The sequence below is a fragment of the Myxine glutinosa genome, chromosome 7, assembly GCF_964187855.1.
Source record: "Myxine glutinosa chromosome 7, kmMyxGlut1.1, whole genome shotgun sequence".
In the NCBI taxonomy this organism is placed as follows: Eukaryota; Metazoa; Chordata; class Myxini; order Myxiniformes; family Myxinidae; genus Myxine; species Myxine glutinosa.
Genome location: NC_136267.1, coordinates 77,542,198 through 77,557,419, shown reverse-complemented (window position 1 = coordinate 77,557,419; position 15,222 = coordinate 77,542,198). Strand labels below are relative to the sequence as shown.

Genomic DNA, 15,222 nt, shown 5'->3' with positions numbered 1-15,222 from the left:
ATATATATATATATATATATATATATATATATATATATATATATATATATATATATATATATATATATATATATATATATATATATATATAGGGTGGCCCTTATTTTTGAAAGTTTGAAATGTTAAGCTCTCACCGTCTACAACTGGTCCATTTGCCCTAGAAACAAACCAGGCCATGTGATCAGCTAAATTCATAAATATTTAGAGGTAGTCCAGCACTCTTGAACATTTCCCCCTATAGGCCATGTGATTGAGGTCACATAACACTAAAAACACATATCACAGATAACATCAACATCAAGGTATCTTGCTGCAGCATTTAAAGCAGTCATGGGGAGCACCTCTGGACCAGAAGTTCTTCTGTTAAGAGATTCCAATCAAAGTGGGACTCTATTGACCAGACTGCATTCATCTCTGGTCTCTCTGATGAATCTGTCAAAGACCGCATTCTCCCTGTGATTGATAAAGTTAGCGATTTTGCAAAGAAGCAGCTTGACCTCAAACAGCCACGGGATGATTATAAAGAACTTCTGGAACTGACCATTTTGTTTATTGGAGGAGTTCCTGCGCGTGGCATTCATTTCCGTGCTCCTGGTGCGATTCACCATGCAAGATGGATGTCGAATGCCATCTACAGTCTCAAAATCTGGCTTTTCCACCAACAGTTCAAGCTGACGGCACAAGAGAGGAATGGCCTACGAGAAATTTGTCTGTTTGTTTCTGAAGTGTATTTGCAAGCCTGGATGAAAGCTCCAAGTGCAGCTGAAGCTCCAATGAATGATCTGCTGCTGATGAAGACCTTGATCTCTTACAAGACTGCAAGTAGTGCAATCTCAACAGCCACCAGTGAGAAGTTGAGGAACCATCTGTGGTACTTGTCAGAAGAGCTGGTGGGGTTGGCCTTCTTCAACAAACAAGTGCCTTTCGCTACTAAACAACTGATGGTGGAAGCACTGAAAGGCGGGTGTCCATTAGATGAAGAACCATCAAAGATGCCACGGCCTGACATGAAAGCCTTAAGCGAGAAGGGAATTGAAGAATTTGTGTCACCACACACAAAAACATTATTCGAAAAGTTGAAAATCTCGTCAGACTTTTTAACTGTGGATCCAAGCACATGGGATGACCATGAAGGCTACAGAGCTGCTGTGGTACAGAACAGGGAGTTGAAGGTCGTAAATGACCACGCTGAACGAGGTGTGGCCCTCATGAAAAGTTACAACCGGTTCCTTTCCAAAGATGAGGAGCAACTCCAATTCTTACTTCAGGTCGTGTCAACACCGCCGTACTTATCCCGACTGTCGGAAAGCAACATTGGCTAAAATCAGGCAGCAATGATATGACTTATGTTGGTGAGAACCTTCCTTGACTAGAAACTAATATAATAACATCAGGAAATATAACATCAGGAATGTTAAATAGAATGAGAAATGAAAAGAACTTTAAGAAGTGTATTTGTACAGCAGTATATTTTGTTGGGTGCTCTCCAATACAGACTTTGCATTTAATATGGAATATTTTTTTTTTCTTGACTTGGGTTTACTTTCTTAACTCAGTATATCAATCTGGTGAGTTTCTTTTACACTTTGGTGATTTATTTGTTAAAAGAACCATGTCACTGATTGTCTGTCGCAGCAAGAAGTCAACAACAGAATTATATCACAGGTGGCATTGCAAAATGTACGGACAGGTGCATTTGATGATTGGCTTCACAGTCGGGTATACAAGGGTTGTTGCGTTCTGTATTAGTGGAAAACAACTGCTGCACGTCTCCAAAAGTGATTGCCGCTTCCTCTGGAGATGGTCCGTCAACTCGACAATGCTGTTTGTCATGGAGTGGTGGCTTTACGAAATTACGGCATGAAACAGCGTGCTATTGCTTGGCAGTATGGCATCACTCAAGGTCAGCTGTCAAAGATCCTGAAACGAAATGCTCAGAGGGGTGTCCCTACTCCAATACCGAGGCCAGGACGTCCCCGCAGAACCACAAGGAGGGATGATCGCCAGCTGCACCGGTTAGTCCGCAATGGCCGTACCAAGTCAGCTAATCGGCTTAGGGCTGAGTGGCAGCAACTGACAAATGTGCCTGTATCCAGAAGGCTAGTCAACCAACGACTGGTTCAAGCAGGCTATTGTGCCAGGCGTCCCCTGAGAAAGCCATGCCTGACCAGACAACACCGCCAGCGCCGATTGCAGTGGGCCAGAGAGCACCGTCAATGGCAGCCAGGACACTGGCATCACGTGATCTTCAGTGACGAGTCGAGATTTCTGGTATATCGTCAAGATGGCCGCGTCCGAGTGTGCAGACAAGTGCATGAAGCCTACAACAAAGATTGTATCGTGCCAAGAGTCCAAGTTGGAGGTGGTGGGGTGACCGTTTGGGCTGCTTTTCATGCAGGGTGCAAAACTGATCTGGTTGTTCTGAATGGAAACCTGAACCAGTTCAAGTCCAGGGCCATTCTGGAAGAAACATTGCTTCCATTTGCTCGTGCAGCCTTTCGTGGAAACTTTGTCTTCCAAGATGACAATGCATGGCCTCATCGTGCTCGCATGATCCAACACTTTCTTGCTGACCGTGGTGTAGAGCATATGGAGTGGCCTGCCATGTCCCCGGATATGAATCCGATAGAGAACTTGTGGGCAGAATTAACGCGTCAAATCGACCACTTGGACCAGCAGCCGACCTCTGTGCGTGAATTGCAGCAGGCTATTGTCACTGCATGCTCGTGCAGCCTTTCGTGGAAACTTTGTCTTCCAAGATGACAATGCATGGCCTCTCTGCACGAGCAAACCCTGGTGTTGGGCTAGCGGCTAGGGTGTCAGCTTAGGATCCTAGGATCCTGGGTTCGAAACCCGGTCGATCGCTGAATTAACGCCAGGGGGGTTGACTCAGCCTGTCATCCTTCCGAGGTCGGCTAATTGAGTACCAGTTCACTGGTAATTCCCTGCTTGTCGTTAAAGGCGGCAAAAAGGGTTGGCGTCAGGAAGGGCATCCGGCCGTAAAACATTGCTTCAAAAAGGGGACCGAAAAACAACAACTACCACGGTTCCCGAAAAAGGCCAACACCCGCTTGCGGGGAAAAATGGCCTCTAAAGGTGGTTTTTTTTTTTATTGTCACTGCATGGCAAGCGATTCCTGTCCAAACCTTGGCAAATCTCGTGAACAGCATGCCTCAACATGTACGTGCTCTCCTGAATGCTCGTGGGGGTTACACGAAGTACTGAACTGTAATTTTACTGTCCGTAATCCCAGTCGTAATTTAACTTTTGTTTTTGTTAAAAATAAATTTGGCTAATGTGCAAAATAAAGAGATACTTCTGGAAAACGTACAGAAGTTTAACACAGTACTGTCCATGAATTGAGTTCGATATCAGTTTACATCACTTTCAAGGATCAATTTATTTGTTTCAAAATGTCAAATGTGGTTTTTGTTTCTTTTAAAGGTCACATACAAAATCTAGAATAATTTCAACATAATTCCAATGAACTTTTGGTTCTAAGACATCTTGAAAAGTAAGTTCACCCCCACAAAAAAAATATTCCATATTAAATGCCAAGTCTGTATAAAATCTTGATTCTTGAAGGTGCCTGGACTACCTCTAAATATAAACAGACTTGTATGAATAATATAAACAGACTCTAAATATAAACAAACACTGCAGTGTTTCTATCCCAAATGGATCACATTTAGGCCATGAGAACATTCAAATTAACATTTTACAATTTTCACCCCGTTTAAGGGCCACCCTAATATTATATATACATACATTCTCTGGCCTTGCCCCCCCCCAGCTCTCTCTGGGCTCTGTCCCCCAAATATTCCTACAGGTCGCACAAGATCTGCCTGCAACCCTCTTATGGTTAAACTGCCAAAATCAAGACTTTCTGCTCACCTTCACTCCTTCATTCCTCTTTTCTCCCACCTCTGGAACAAACTCCCGCACTCTCTTCAATCCCATTCCACCCTCCAGGTCTTTAAAACAGCTGTTCACCACCATCTCTTATCTTCCCCCATCCAAAACCTTGATCTTTTCTACCCCGGCTAATTTCACCCAAAATCCTGCACTTTTTTTTTTTTTTTTTTGAAGTACCAACTTCTGTCCTGGAACTCTTTGGTCCCCTTGTGTTTTATACCTCTCCCCCCCCCCCCCCCCCTTCCCACACCTCCTCCCCCCAAGCCCTCTCCCTCCCACACTTCTCCCTGCTCTCAAATGTTGCGTTTGTGTGCTTCCCCCTCTCTCCCCATCTTGTCTTCTGCTCCCTCTTTTTATATATTTTGTTTGTCTGGTTGATTTGTTTGTGAAATAAATGTTCGCTCTTTCACGAGCCTCGATTCAGTATCCAAAAAAAAACAAAAAAACTGTCAAGTACTCCCCATAGAGAATAAGATATGTACAGTCACGTGAAAAAGTAAGTACACCCCATGTAAAGTTTTGACTTTTTCAACATATTTCAACATACAGCTATTTGATCTTCATTTCAACAATATTGATAGATAAAGGTGATATAATATAACAAATATCATGAAACATTTACATTTTGTAGTCCATTGTATAATTTAAATAAACATAAATGTAAATTTCGCATGTGGAAAAAGTAAGTACACCCCTACATTTATCACTACTTCAAATACCTAAAATTAGAATCAGGTACACCAGCTCAGGTGCAAATGATTAGAACATCGTTAGCCTGGTGTTGGCTTAGTGGTTAGGGTGCTGGCTTGAGATCCTAGGATCCTGGGTTCGAATCCCGGTCGATCGCTGAATTAACACCAGGGGGGTTGACTCAGCCTGTCATCCTTCCGAGGTCGGCAAATTGAGTACCAGCTTGCTGGGATGAATGATCACGGTGTGTACCCCGATTTAGAATAGGTACACCGTATCCCTGCGCATCGTAAGAGCGTGACCAAGGGTTGGCGTCAGGAAGGGCATCCGGCCATTAAAAAAAAACATTGCCTCAAACAGGGAACCATGATTGTCATGGGGCCCGCAAGGCTAACCCCCGCTCTAGCGGGGAAAATGGCCTTAAAACTATCATTCATTCATTTCATTCATCGTTGGAGAGGATCTTTGAGGAACCTGTCTTATTTAAACCTCAGACATTTAGTTTGGTTTGCTCTTTGTTGTTGAAGTGTGCAGCGTCACCATGCCTAGATCAAAAGAGCTCTCTGAGGCCTTCAGAAAGAAGGTTATCGATGCCTACGAGTCTGGGAGGGAAGGGATTTAAAAAGATCTGCAAACAATTTGAAATCAATCATTCGACTGTCTGGAAGATCATCTACAAGTGGAGAAGATTCCAAACGACTGCCAACTTGTTCAGGCCAGGCCGCCCCAGCAAGTTCAGCCCGAGAGCAGACCGCAAGATGCTGAAAGAAGTCTCTAAGAACCCCAGAATGTCATCACGGGACCTACAGGTAGCTCTTGCCATTGTTGATGTCAAAGTGCATGAGTATACCATTAGAAAGAGGCTGCACAAATTATCTACATGGGAGGTGTGCCAGGAGGAAACCTTTGCTCTCCAGAAAGAACATCAGGGCAAGACTAAAGTTTGCCAATGAACACCCAGGCAAAGACCAGCACTTCTGGAACAATGTGCTCTGGACAGATGAGTCAAAGGTAGAGCTATTTGGCCACAGTACCAGAAGACATGTTTGGCAAAAACCAAAGACAGCATTTGACCACAAGAACCTGATACCAACTGTAAAGCATGGTGGTGGAAATATTATGGTTTGGGGCAGCTTCACTGTATCAGGGCCTGGGCAGCTCACCATCATAGAATCCACTATGAATTCTTCATTGTACCAGAGGGTGCTTGAGGATAATGTGAGGCCATCTGTCGGAAAGTTGAAGCTCAACCGAAGGTGGACCTTGCAACATGACAATGACCCGAAACATACCAGTAAATCCACCAAGGAATGGCTGAAAAGAAAGAAATGGAGGGTTCTGGAATGGCCAAGTCAAAGCCCGGATCTAAATCCCATCGAGATGTTGTGGGGGGATTTGAAACGAGCTGTGCATGCAAGAAACCCCTCAAACATCGCACAGCTGAAAGAATTCTGCACGGAGGAGTGGGCAAAAATTTCTCCCAGTCGATGTCAGAGACTGGTAGACAGTTATAATAAACGCCTACTTGAGGTTGTTTCTGCCAAAGGGGGCAATACCACCTATTAGAGCCAAGGGTGTACTTACTTTTTCCACATGCGAAATTTGCATTTATGTTTATTTAAATTATACAATGGACTACAAAATGTAAATGTTTCATGATATTTGTTTTATTATATCACCTTTATCTATCAATATTGTTGAAATGAAGATCAAATAGCTGTTGCTGTATGTTGAAATATGTTGAAAAAGTCAAAACTTTACATGGGGTGTACTTACTTTTTCACGTGACTGTAGATGATGATGTCATCGGTGCCTTCGTTATGAAGTCATAACTCGACAAGGATAAATGCTTCATCCGATTAGTATGAATTTTTTTTTCTCTGCAACTGTTGGTCTGATGGACACTAAATTTTCACCGGAGCGCTTCCTCCTGTAGAATATTTCAATGATAATTGTGACGTCATAGGTCACGTGGTACAGGCACCATCTTGGAAAAACCGAAAAACGTTGCACCTTCATATCTCCAAAACCGCTCCATGGAAAAAGTGAAACGTGGCATCATTGGTGCCGTAATTATGACGTCATAATTTGACAGGGATCATTTGATAGGCTTAATCGGATCAGTTTAAAATTTATTGAGCGTGATCTACGCAACAATTATATTAGAGAATATAAATTTATGATGTCAACGCTCATGTGGTCTGGCAGCCATTTTGTATCAAAGAAATAAAACGTTCAAAAACAGAAGAGTTGGCTCGCGCAGGATAGGTATTCTATGAATACCTTCTAGTTAAGTATGTCTCTCGAAGATGATCCACTTCCATCCCTTCCCTCACTTCAAATGCCACCACAGCTGACTGATTATGATAAGGCCAAATGCCTAAATTCTGTGTTTACCTCCAAATTTTGTATCCACAACCCCTGCCTCTCTGTCCCCACCCTACCCAGCCACAACAACTGAGGACAACAAACCTCTTCTAGTAAACGTCCAAAAATACAGAATCATTGCTCACTTACATTCAATCATTCCCACCTGTGGAACCAACTTTCACATCCTCTTCAATCTCATTCTTCCTGCAAAATCTTCAAGAGAACTGTTCACCACCATCTCAGATCATCCTCTTCACCACCATCTCAGATCATCCTCTTCAAGAGAACTGTTCACCACCATCTTCAGATCATCCTCTTCAAGAGAACTGTTCACCACCATCTCAGATCATCCTCTTCAAGAGAACTGTTCACCACCATTTCAGATCATCCTCTTCAAGAGAACTGATCACCACCATGTCAGATCATCCTCTTCAAGAGAACTGTTCACCACCATCTCAGATCATCCTCTTCAAGAGAACTGTTCACCACCATCTCAGATCATCCTCTTCAAGAGAACTATTCACCACCATGTCAGATCATCCTCTTCAAGAGAACTGTTCACCACCATCCCAGATCATCCTCTTCAAGAAAACTGATCACCACCATCTCAGATCATCCTCTTCAAGAGAACTGTTCACCACCATCTCAGATCATCCTCTTCAAGAGAACTGTTCACCACCATCTCAGATCATCCTCTTCAAGAGAACTGTTCACCACCATCTCAGATCATCTTCCATCCAAAACCATATGTTCTACTCCACAATAACCCTCCCCAAGCCTACCACTTTTCAACTTTGCAGCTTTTCCTTCTGAAAAGCAGCAGTATCCATGTCGTCCCCGAGCCCTCTTTTCCAAGCCTCTCTCCATTTATCAGAAATAAATCATTTCTCCAAGTCTCTCTACCCTGCAATGAAATTTCCTCTTCCAGGTTTTAATGATAAAACTGCACCCGTCACCAACCCGGGGGTTTAAATAGTGCTGTTAGCTAGATTCAAAATCCCGTCTCGGAACCGTCTCGATAAATTTTCAATTTTCATAACGGGATCTCGGATCGGCTCGGTTCCCGGCAAAGTAAAAAAAAACAAACAAAAAAAAACAAAAAAAAAAAAAAAAATAATAATAATAATAAGGCTTCAAAAATAATGGAATTTCATTACAATATATAAACAACAATGAAAAAAATTCATTTCTGATGTTGAGTACTTAAATTCCGACTTAGCTTCCATTTACCGGTATGAAATAAAATACACCGCCTACATGCAGATGATCGGCCACCGACGGGACCGGGTTATCTCATTAGTTTGTATTGTCGTGTAATTTCTTGCTCGGAATGTCAGAGGGAGAAAATGTTTCTGCCCAGGCATATTCGAGTCCCGGTTGGAGTTTCATTATCATTTTGTGAGTTGTGATCGCCAAGGGGCTCGCCCCCCTCCCCCCCCCGTTCCCCACCCCTCCCCCGCCCGGTACTTCTGCTAGTAAATTATAAAGCAGGCGGTGTAGTGATCACCCCCCCCCCCCCCCTCCTCCTTATTTTGACTCTGTGACTAAAGTAAGCGTAATCAACTTATCAGGCCTAAAGTGGAGATAAGATAACCAAAATACTTTCACATTCAAACCGTCACACCAAACCCCGAGGGATTCTTACAATTTATAGATTTAGCGTTGCAATTAAACATAAACGTTCATCAAAAACTCATTTCATAAAACTACATAATGTATTGTACTTGTATTAATACATTGTGTGTAGAATAATCCGTTATAAACGTGTTTTTAATCTAAATAAACATCGTCCCTCCAATCACGGGGCCTCGAGCGAGTCCCTCGATATTAATGTGCTAAAGACCATAGCAACCACATTCCGTAACTCGTCTCCAAGGACGGACACGTGACCGCAGCGTAAGGCGGGGCGAGGCGGAGTGATACAGCGGAAGGATTCAACGGTTTAAATGAAGCCGCGATGCGGCGGATTTTCATTGGGACCTTCATCCTGATTTCGTTACCTGCGCCACCAAAGGTCGATGGAGATTATGTTTTCACTCCTGTCTGTTTGTCCGTTTGTTTGTGAACACAATATCTCAAAAAGTTGTGGACGGATTCGGACGAAATTTTGTGGAGATGCAGCGTGTGTGACAAGGACGACATGATTAGATGTTGGTGAAGATCCGGATTCGGAATTCGGATTCGTTTGCAGTGCATTGTTTGTTGACAAGGGGAAAATCCTGGAACAGTGAGTTTACTTTATCTATCATCGTTTGTGTCAGTTCAGCTGCACTTGCAAAAAATGATGCTTGTGCAGAAGCAGAGTAATGAAAGCAAGGCCCAATAAATGCCTCTATTATGGAAAATATCTGCAAGAAGTTGGAATTTTAACCGGGATTTTTTTACCGAGAAATTGCGTCAATCAATTTATCTCGGGACCGTCCCGAGACCGTCTCGAAAGCCGAAACCGCCGGGATTTCGTCCCGGTCTCGGCTCGGTTGACAACCCTAGGTTTAAACCATGCACCTGTTTACCCTCCGGAATGATGCAGGTACACAGTGGGGAAGAATCCATTGTCATGAAACAGTGGGCGGAGGAGGGGGGCGGCTCATGGGAGTGGAGAGGGAGCAGCGGGAGGAGACGGGGAGGGGGGTTGAAGGAACTCCAGGTTCACTGCTACTTTTCTCACCAAAGAAATAATTGATTCCCTCTACACACATACATCAACTTGAGGATGTGACATCTTTATAACATTATGCATTAATTTATGCACATGAGAGTGTAAGAGGGAGGGAGGGGAAGGAGTTTTCACTCCTCCTCAGGCATGTAACAATATTGTGGGGTAAATGATGGGCATAATGAATGCATTTGGATATTTTCTCACACTGCCACCGCCAATGGCAACAATAAGTTGCAGCAGTCATACTCACCAGAAGGGGGAGGCCCAAGCATGTCTGAAGCAGGGAGATGAAAATCTGGGACAGGTGGGCAATCAGCTGGCACAGAAAATACTCTGCAGGCCAATTGAGAGACATTGCATTTAAATAAATAATTTATAACAAAACTTTGGGGGAAAAAAAAATCACCACGAAAGTGGAAACCATTATGGCTAATGAAGCATAAAATAGTATGAAACCAACAGGCAAACCTTGGTTCTGGTTCCACAAGCCCTAAAGAGCCTCCTCGTGGGTCATTGGGTCCATCACCCAAAAGACCACGGACAAGGATTGGACCGGGAGCTCCTGGTGGAGGGATGGCCATATTTACACCTCGGCCCACACCCTGACCCTCTGTCAAAGGGACCACTGACCAACAGTGGGGAGGCACAGCGGCAGGCAGAAGGGGGAGGATAGAGAGAACAGAATGAGGAATCATGATTTGCTTCCCTTCAACTGACCAAATAAGGAAATAACACAAGCGCATTTGGTCGTTTATTTTTTGGTCGTTTATTTTTTGGTCGTTTATTTTTTGGTCGTTTATTTTTTGGTCGTTTATGTATTTCCGTTTATGTGCATGCATGTACATTCCAAAAGACAGAGGATTAAAAGGTTAAAGCTAGGCTGTCCATAAAGGCCAGTGGTATACATACACCTGCTTAAAGAGGTACCACCGGCTATATTTGTATATTAACAAAAAAATACCGATTTTACCGTTTTTTAAACTGTAATTTAATAGAGCACGACAAAGCAGCATGTTGGAACACTTCTCCATACTATTGTAATATCAGGTTGCACATTAATTTATATTTGTCACTATAATCGATCATTGTTGAAATCTTGTCTCAAAACTGTGGAGTTTACAGGTTCACAGGGCATCAGTATTTTATGCTTCTTCTGACTGGCTCATCTGGCCAATGCACTTGGAGACAGCAAGAAAACCGGAATGAAGTTTGCCCGACCTCCGCTGAAAGCATATGCCACTCGTAGACTGAATCCAGTGCTTACCTCGCATTGGCAAACAAAATGAAGGTCACTCGGCAAATTAGTTTAGCAGAAGCTTTTTCAGAAAAGTAAAAATCCCACAACCTTGACCGTTATTAAACACGGACACTTGACAGCAACAGCAGCTACTGCAGAGAGTGATATGGGGCTTCAGCTTGTACTTTAAGGTAAGCTGTCTATAGCACAGGCCTTCAATAACCACAGAGATGTTTGTAGTACCATTGAATTATTATCGTTCATTTGCTTAAATCCTTTGCTTAAAGTTCATTTGATCCTTTTCTTAAAAACAGATAATCATCAGTGAGGGATATATATATCGTGCCCCATAAATCTGGAACCAAAGGGCAACATAAGTGATTGATTATTTATTTTATCGTTTCTTGCAGGTGTCCATTATGTCACTGAGTAAAGAAGAACGCATCCAGGTAATCTCACAGCTGTGTCAGCAAACTGGTAGCAGGGTTCAGGGAAACGGGATCCATAGGAGATAAACCATGCAGTGGACCTCCGAGTACATCCAGCGACAACCACACAGCTAATACCATGCTCGCTCATTTCACGAATAGCCCCAAAAGGTCTCTTCAGCAGTTGTCCGCTAAGACAGGAGTGTCGAAAAGCAGTATCCACCACATTCTTCAAGCACACAAATGGCATCCTTACAAACTTCAAATCCTGCAGAAATTAAGCGAATATGATCCGGACCAACGGATGGAATTTTGTGAACGGGCGACGGAACAATGTGCTCAAAATTCCGATTACCCATCCACTATTCTGTTCAGCGATGAGGCTGTTTTTCACACAAATTGTGGGGTGAACAGACAGAAGACCCGCTACTGGTCGAAAGGCAACCCTCACTGGTTTACTGCTTCAAAGGAACAAGGTGCCGCTCGTGTGATGGTGTGGTGTGGCATTTGGAAAGACCGCATCATAGGCCCCTTCTTTTTTGATGGCAGTCACAGGAGATGCCTACTTGCTTATGCTCAACAAGGAAGCATTCCCCAGTGTCTTGAATGCAGATGGGGATTTCCCAACATGGTTCCAGCACGATGGCACTTCTGCCTATTACAGCATCCACGTAAGAGGGTGGCTGAACCGGAAATTCCCTTGTCATTGGATAGGACGTCAAGGGCCTGTGGATTGGCCGGCGAGGAGCCCCAATCTCAGCCCATTGGATTTTTATCTCTGGGGTCATTTGAAGTTGTTGGTCTACACAGAAAAAATTCAGAGTGCTGCAAATTTGCAGGAGTGCATCAACGACGAATGCAACACCATCACTACTGACACCATTCACCGTGTGACTGCTGTCTGGATACATCGTCTGCATTCTTGTGTCAATCACAATGGTGGACACATTTAACACATTCTATGAATACAAGCAGTTTTCATCAATTTGCCCGATGGTTCCAGACTTATGGGACACCCTGTATATATGTCAATAACTAAAAATAGGCAGCCCAGGAGACATACAGTCATGGCCAAAAATATTGGCACCATTGCACTTTTTTCAAATAATGCACCATTTCTTCAAGAAAATTGTTGAAATTAAATATATATTTTGGTATCCACATATGTATTTCCTTGGTTTGCAGTGGAACAAAACAAATAATAGCTGAAAAAACAACAAAATCTTAGCTTATTCCACACAGAGATCTTAAAATGGCCCGGACAATATTATTGGCACCTTTTAGAAGTTGTTAGAAATAATTAGATTTCAAGCAGGTGATTCTCCTTTACTTTGGAATTGAACTCACTTATGGTGAGTTGCAGGTGCCTGCAATATAAAAATCACTCATTCAACCAGTTTGAATCGTGAAAATTTGTCATTCTGCTGTTTTGTGTCACTGTGTGTACCGCAATGAGCATGGAGAAAAGAAAGAAAACCAGAGAATTGTCTGAGGAGGTCAGACACAAGATTGCAGCCAGGCATGGACATTCTCAAGGCTACAAGTCCATCTCCAGAGACCTTGATGTTCCTGTGCCCACCGTACGCAATGTTTTCAGGAAGTTTAAGGCCCATGGCACTGTAGCCAAACTCCCTGGACATGGCCGCAAGAGAAAACTTGATCGAAGATTGCAGCGAATGATTGTTCGAATGATGGAGAAAGCACCTCGATCAACTGCCAAACAGATGCAAGCTGACCTTCAGACACAACGTACGACAGTTTCAACTCGCACCATCCATTGCCAACTCGATGAAAGGGGGATCTATGGTAGGAGACCCAGGAGGACCCCACTTCTGAGAAAACCCGACTGGAGTTTGCTAAACACACCTGAACAAGCCAAAATCCTTCTGGGAGAATGTCTTGTGGACAGATGAGACAAAATTAGAACTTTTTGGAAAAGCACATCATCTCCATGTTTACAGAAAACAAAACGAGAACGGCACTCAGCAGAGAGCATACCTCCGCCTGGTTGGCAATATCACTCAATGGTGAAGAATCACTTAAAAAATTAAATAATTCTCATATCTGAATTCACATTCAGATCTTCACCAAAATCGAATCGATTCCTCCTTGTCACAAACAAAACCTGTCCACCAAGTTTCGTCCAAATCCATCCATAACTTTTTGAGATATCCCGCCATGTATAGTTTTTAGCCCGATCTCCCAATGGTGAAGAATCACTTAAAAAATTAAATAATTCTCATATCTGAATCCATATTCAGATCTTCACCAAAATCGAATCGGGTTCTTCCTTGTCACACATACAACCTGTTCACCAAGTTTCGTCCAAATCTGTCCACAACTTTTTGAGATATCCTGCTATGTATAATTTTTGGCCCTATCTTCCAATGGTGAAGAATCACTTTAAAAATTCTAGTAGCCGGCTCTGAATCCGGATCTTCACCAAAATCTAATAATTTCGTCCTTGTGACATACGCTACATCACTGCCAAATTTCGTCCGAATCCATCCATAACTTTTTGAGATATTTTGTTCACAAACAAAGACAGATAGGCAAACAGCCAGGAGTGAAAACATAATCTCCATCCACCTTTGGTGGTGGAGGTAATGAAGCCTTCAAAGAAAAGAACACCTTCCCTACAGTTAAACATGGAGGTTCAGTGATGTTTTGGGGTTGCTGTGCTGCCTCTGGCACCGAGTGCCTTGAATGTGTGCATGGCATCATGAAATCAGGAGATTACCAAGGCATTTCGGAGCGCAATGTTCAACCCAGTATCAGAAAGCTGGTTCTCCATCGAAGGTCATGGGTCTTGCAGCAGGACAATGACCCCAAACACACTTCAAAAAGTACCCAGGAATGATTCAAAATCAAAATGCTGGACTGTTCTGAAGTGGCCAGCAATGAGTCCAGATCTAAATCCCATTGAACACCTGTGGGGAGGTCTAAAAACAGCAGTTGTGAGAAGGCACCCTTCAAATCTGGGAGAACTGGAGCAGTTTGCACAAGAAGAGTGGGACAAACTGCTAGTAGAGAGGAGTAGGAAGCTCATTCATGGCGATAGGAAGCACTTGACTGCAGTTAGTTATTTTGCGCAAAGATTGTGCTACCAAATATTAAGTCTCGGGTGTCAATAATTTTGTCAATGCTATTTCTTTTTATTTTCTGATTTAAAAGGATATATTAAGTTCTGAATCAAATACAAAGGTTCTGTAATATTAACAGTGAAATAAAGAATTGTGGAGACCAAATAGTTTTGTCAAATTCAACTTTTTTTCGAGAAAATTGTGAGTCATTTGAAAAAAGTGCAAGGGTGCCAATATTTTTGCCCACGACTGTATTATACGGAAAGCAAACAAATAACAAAATTCTTTGTTTAAAATCCTGACGTTTCAGAAGAATACTATCTTCCGTCCTCAGAGGTAATGGCTGTAATTAAATTACCTGTACTTTCATTTTAATGTGTTCCGATTCGGCTGGGGGGGGGGGGTCGGTTGGCAATCGGGGGGCCATGGTGAGATCGGTGTGGATGTGTCTGGTGGTTTCTGAGAAGATTTTAAAAATAAAATACCAATATTTGGGACAAACCTCCTTTTTACCCTCCTTATAGGAGGTGCATCCGGATGGGAAGCACAACCCCACAAGCCCTTGCTGTCCTGATGCATCGTACCAAATTTGGTCCATATCAGTCTGGTAGTTTGTGAGAAGATGTTTTCGTCAAACGTTAACGGCAGTACATACACCAGGACCCACTCAGGTTATTTTGGGGAAATATCCTAATCAATAATCCAAACATTCTAAGCCTCTTAGAAATCAATGTGTTGCAAAAATATTTTTGGTATGTCACCTGCATTAGGTGGGATAGCCTGAGGAGGTCCATTGACAAAATTTTCCTGCAAAAAAAAAGAAAAAAAGCACAACACAAA

General features: G+C 42.9%; 1 protein-coding gene across 3 annotated transcripts in view; it reads right to left on the bottom strand.

Annotated features, from left to right (window-relative positions):
• LOC137431334 (cleavage stimulation factor subunit 2) overlaps positions 1-15,222 on the bottom strand; it is a 72,307-nt gene that overhangs the window by 40,754 nt on the left and 16,331 nt on the right. For 2 of the 3 annotated variants that reach the window (XM_068122555.2, XM_078781892.1), the window contains exons 7-9: positions 15,144-15,189; positions 10,103-10,259; positions 9,885-9,967 (exon numbers count right to left, since the gene is read on the bottom strand). In XM_068122555.2, the coding sequence (XP_067978656.1) occupies positions 9,885-9,967; positions 10,103-10,259; positions 15,144-15,189 (286 nt within the window). The remainder of the gene's footprint in view (positions 1-9,884; positions 9,968-10,102; positions 10,260-15,143; positions 15,190-15,222) is intronic. The other variant, XM_068122556.2, reaches the window with a different exon arrangement.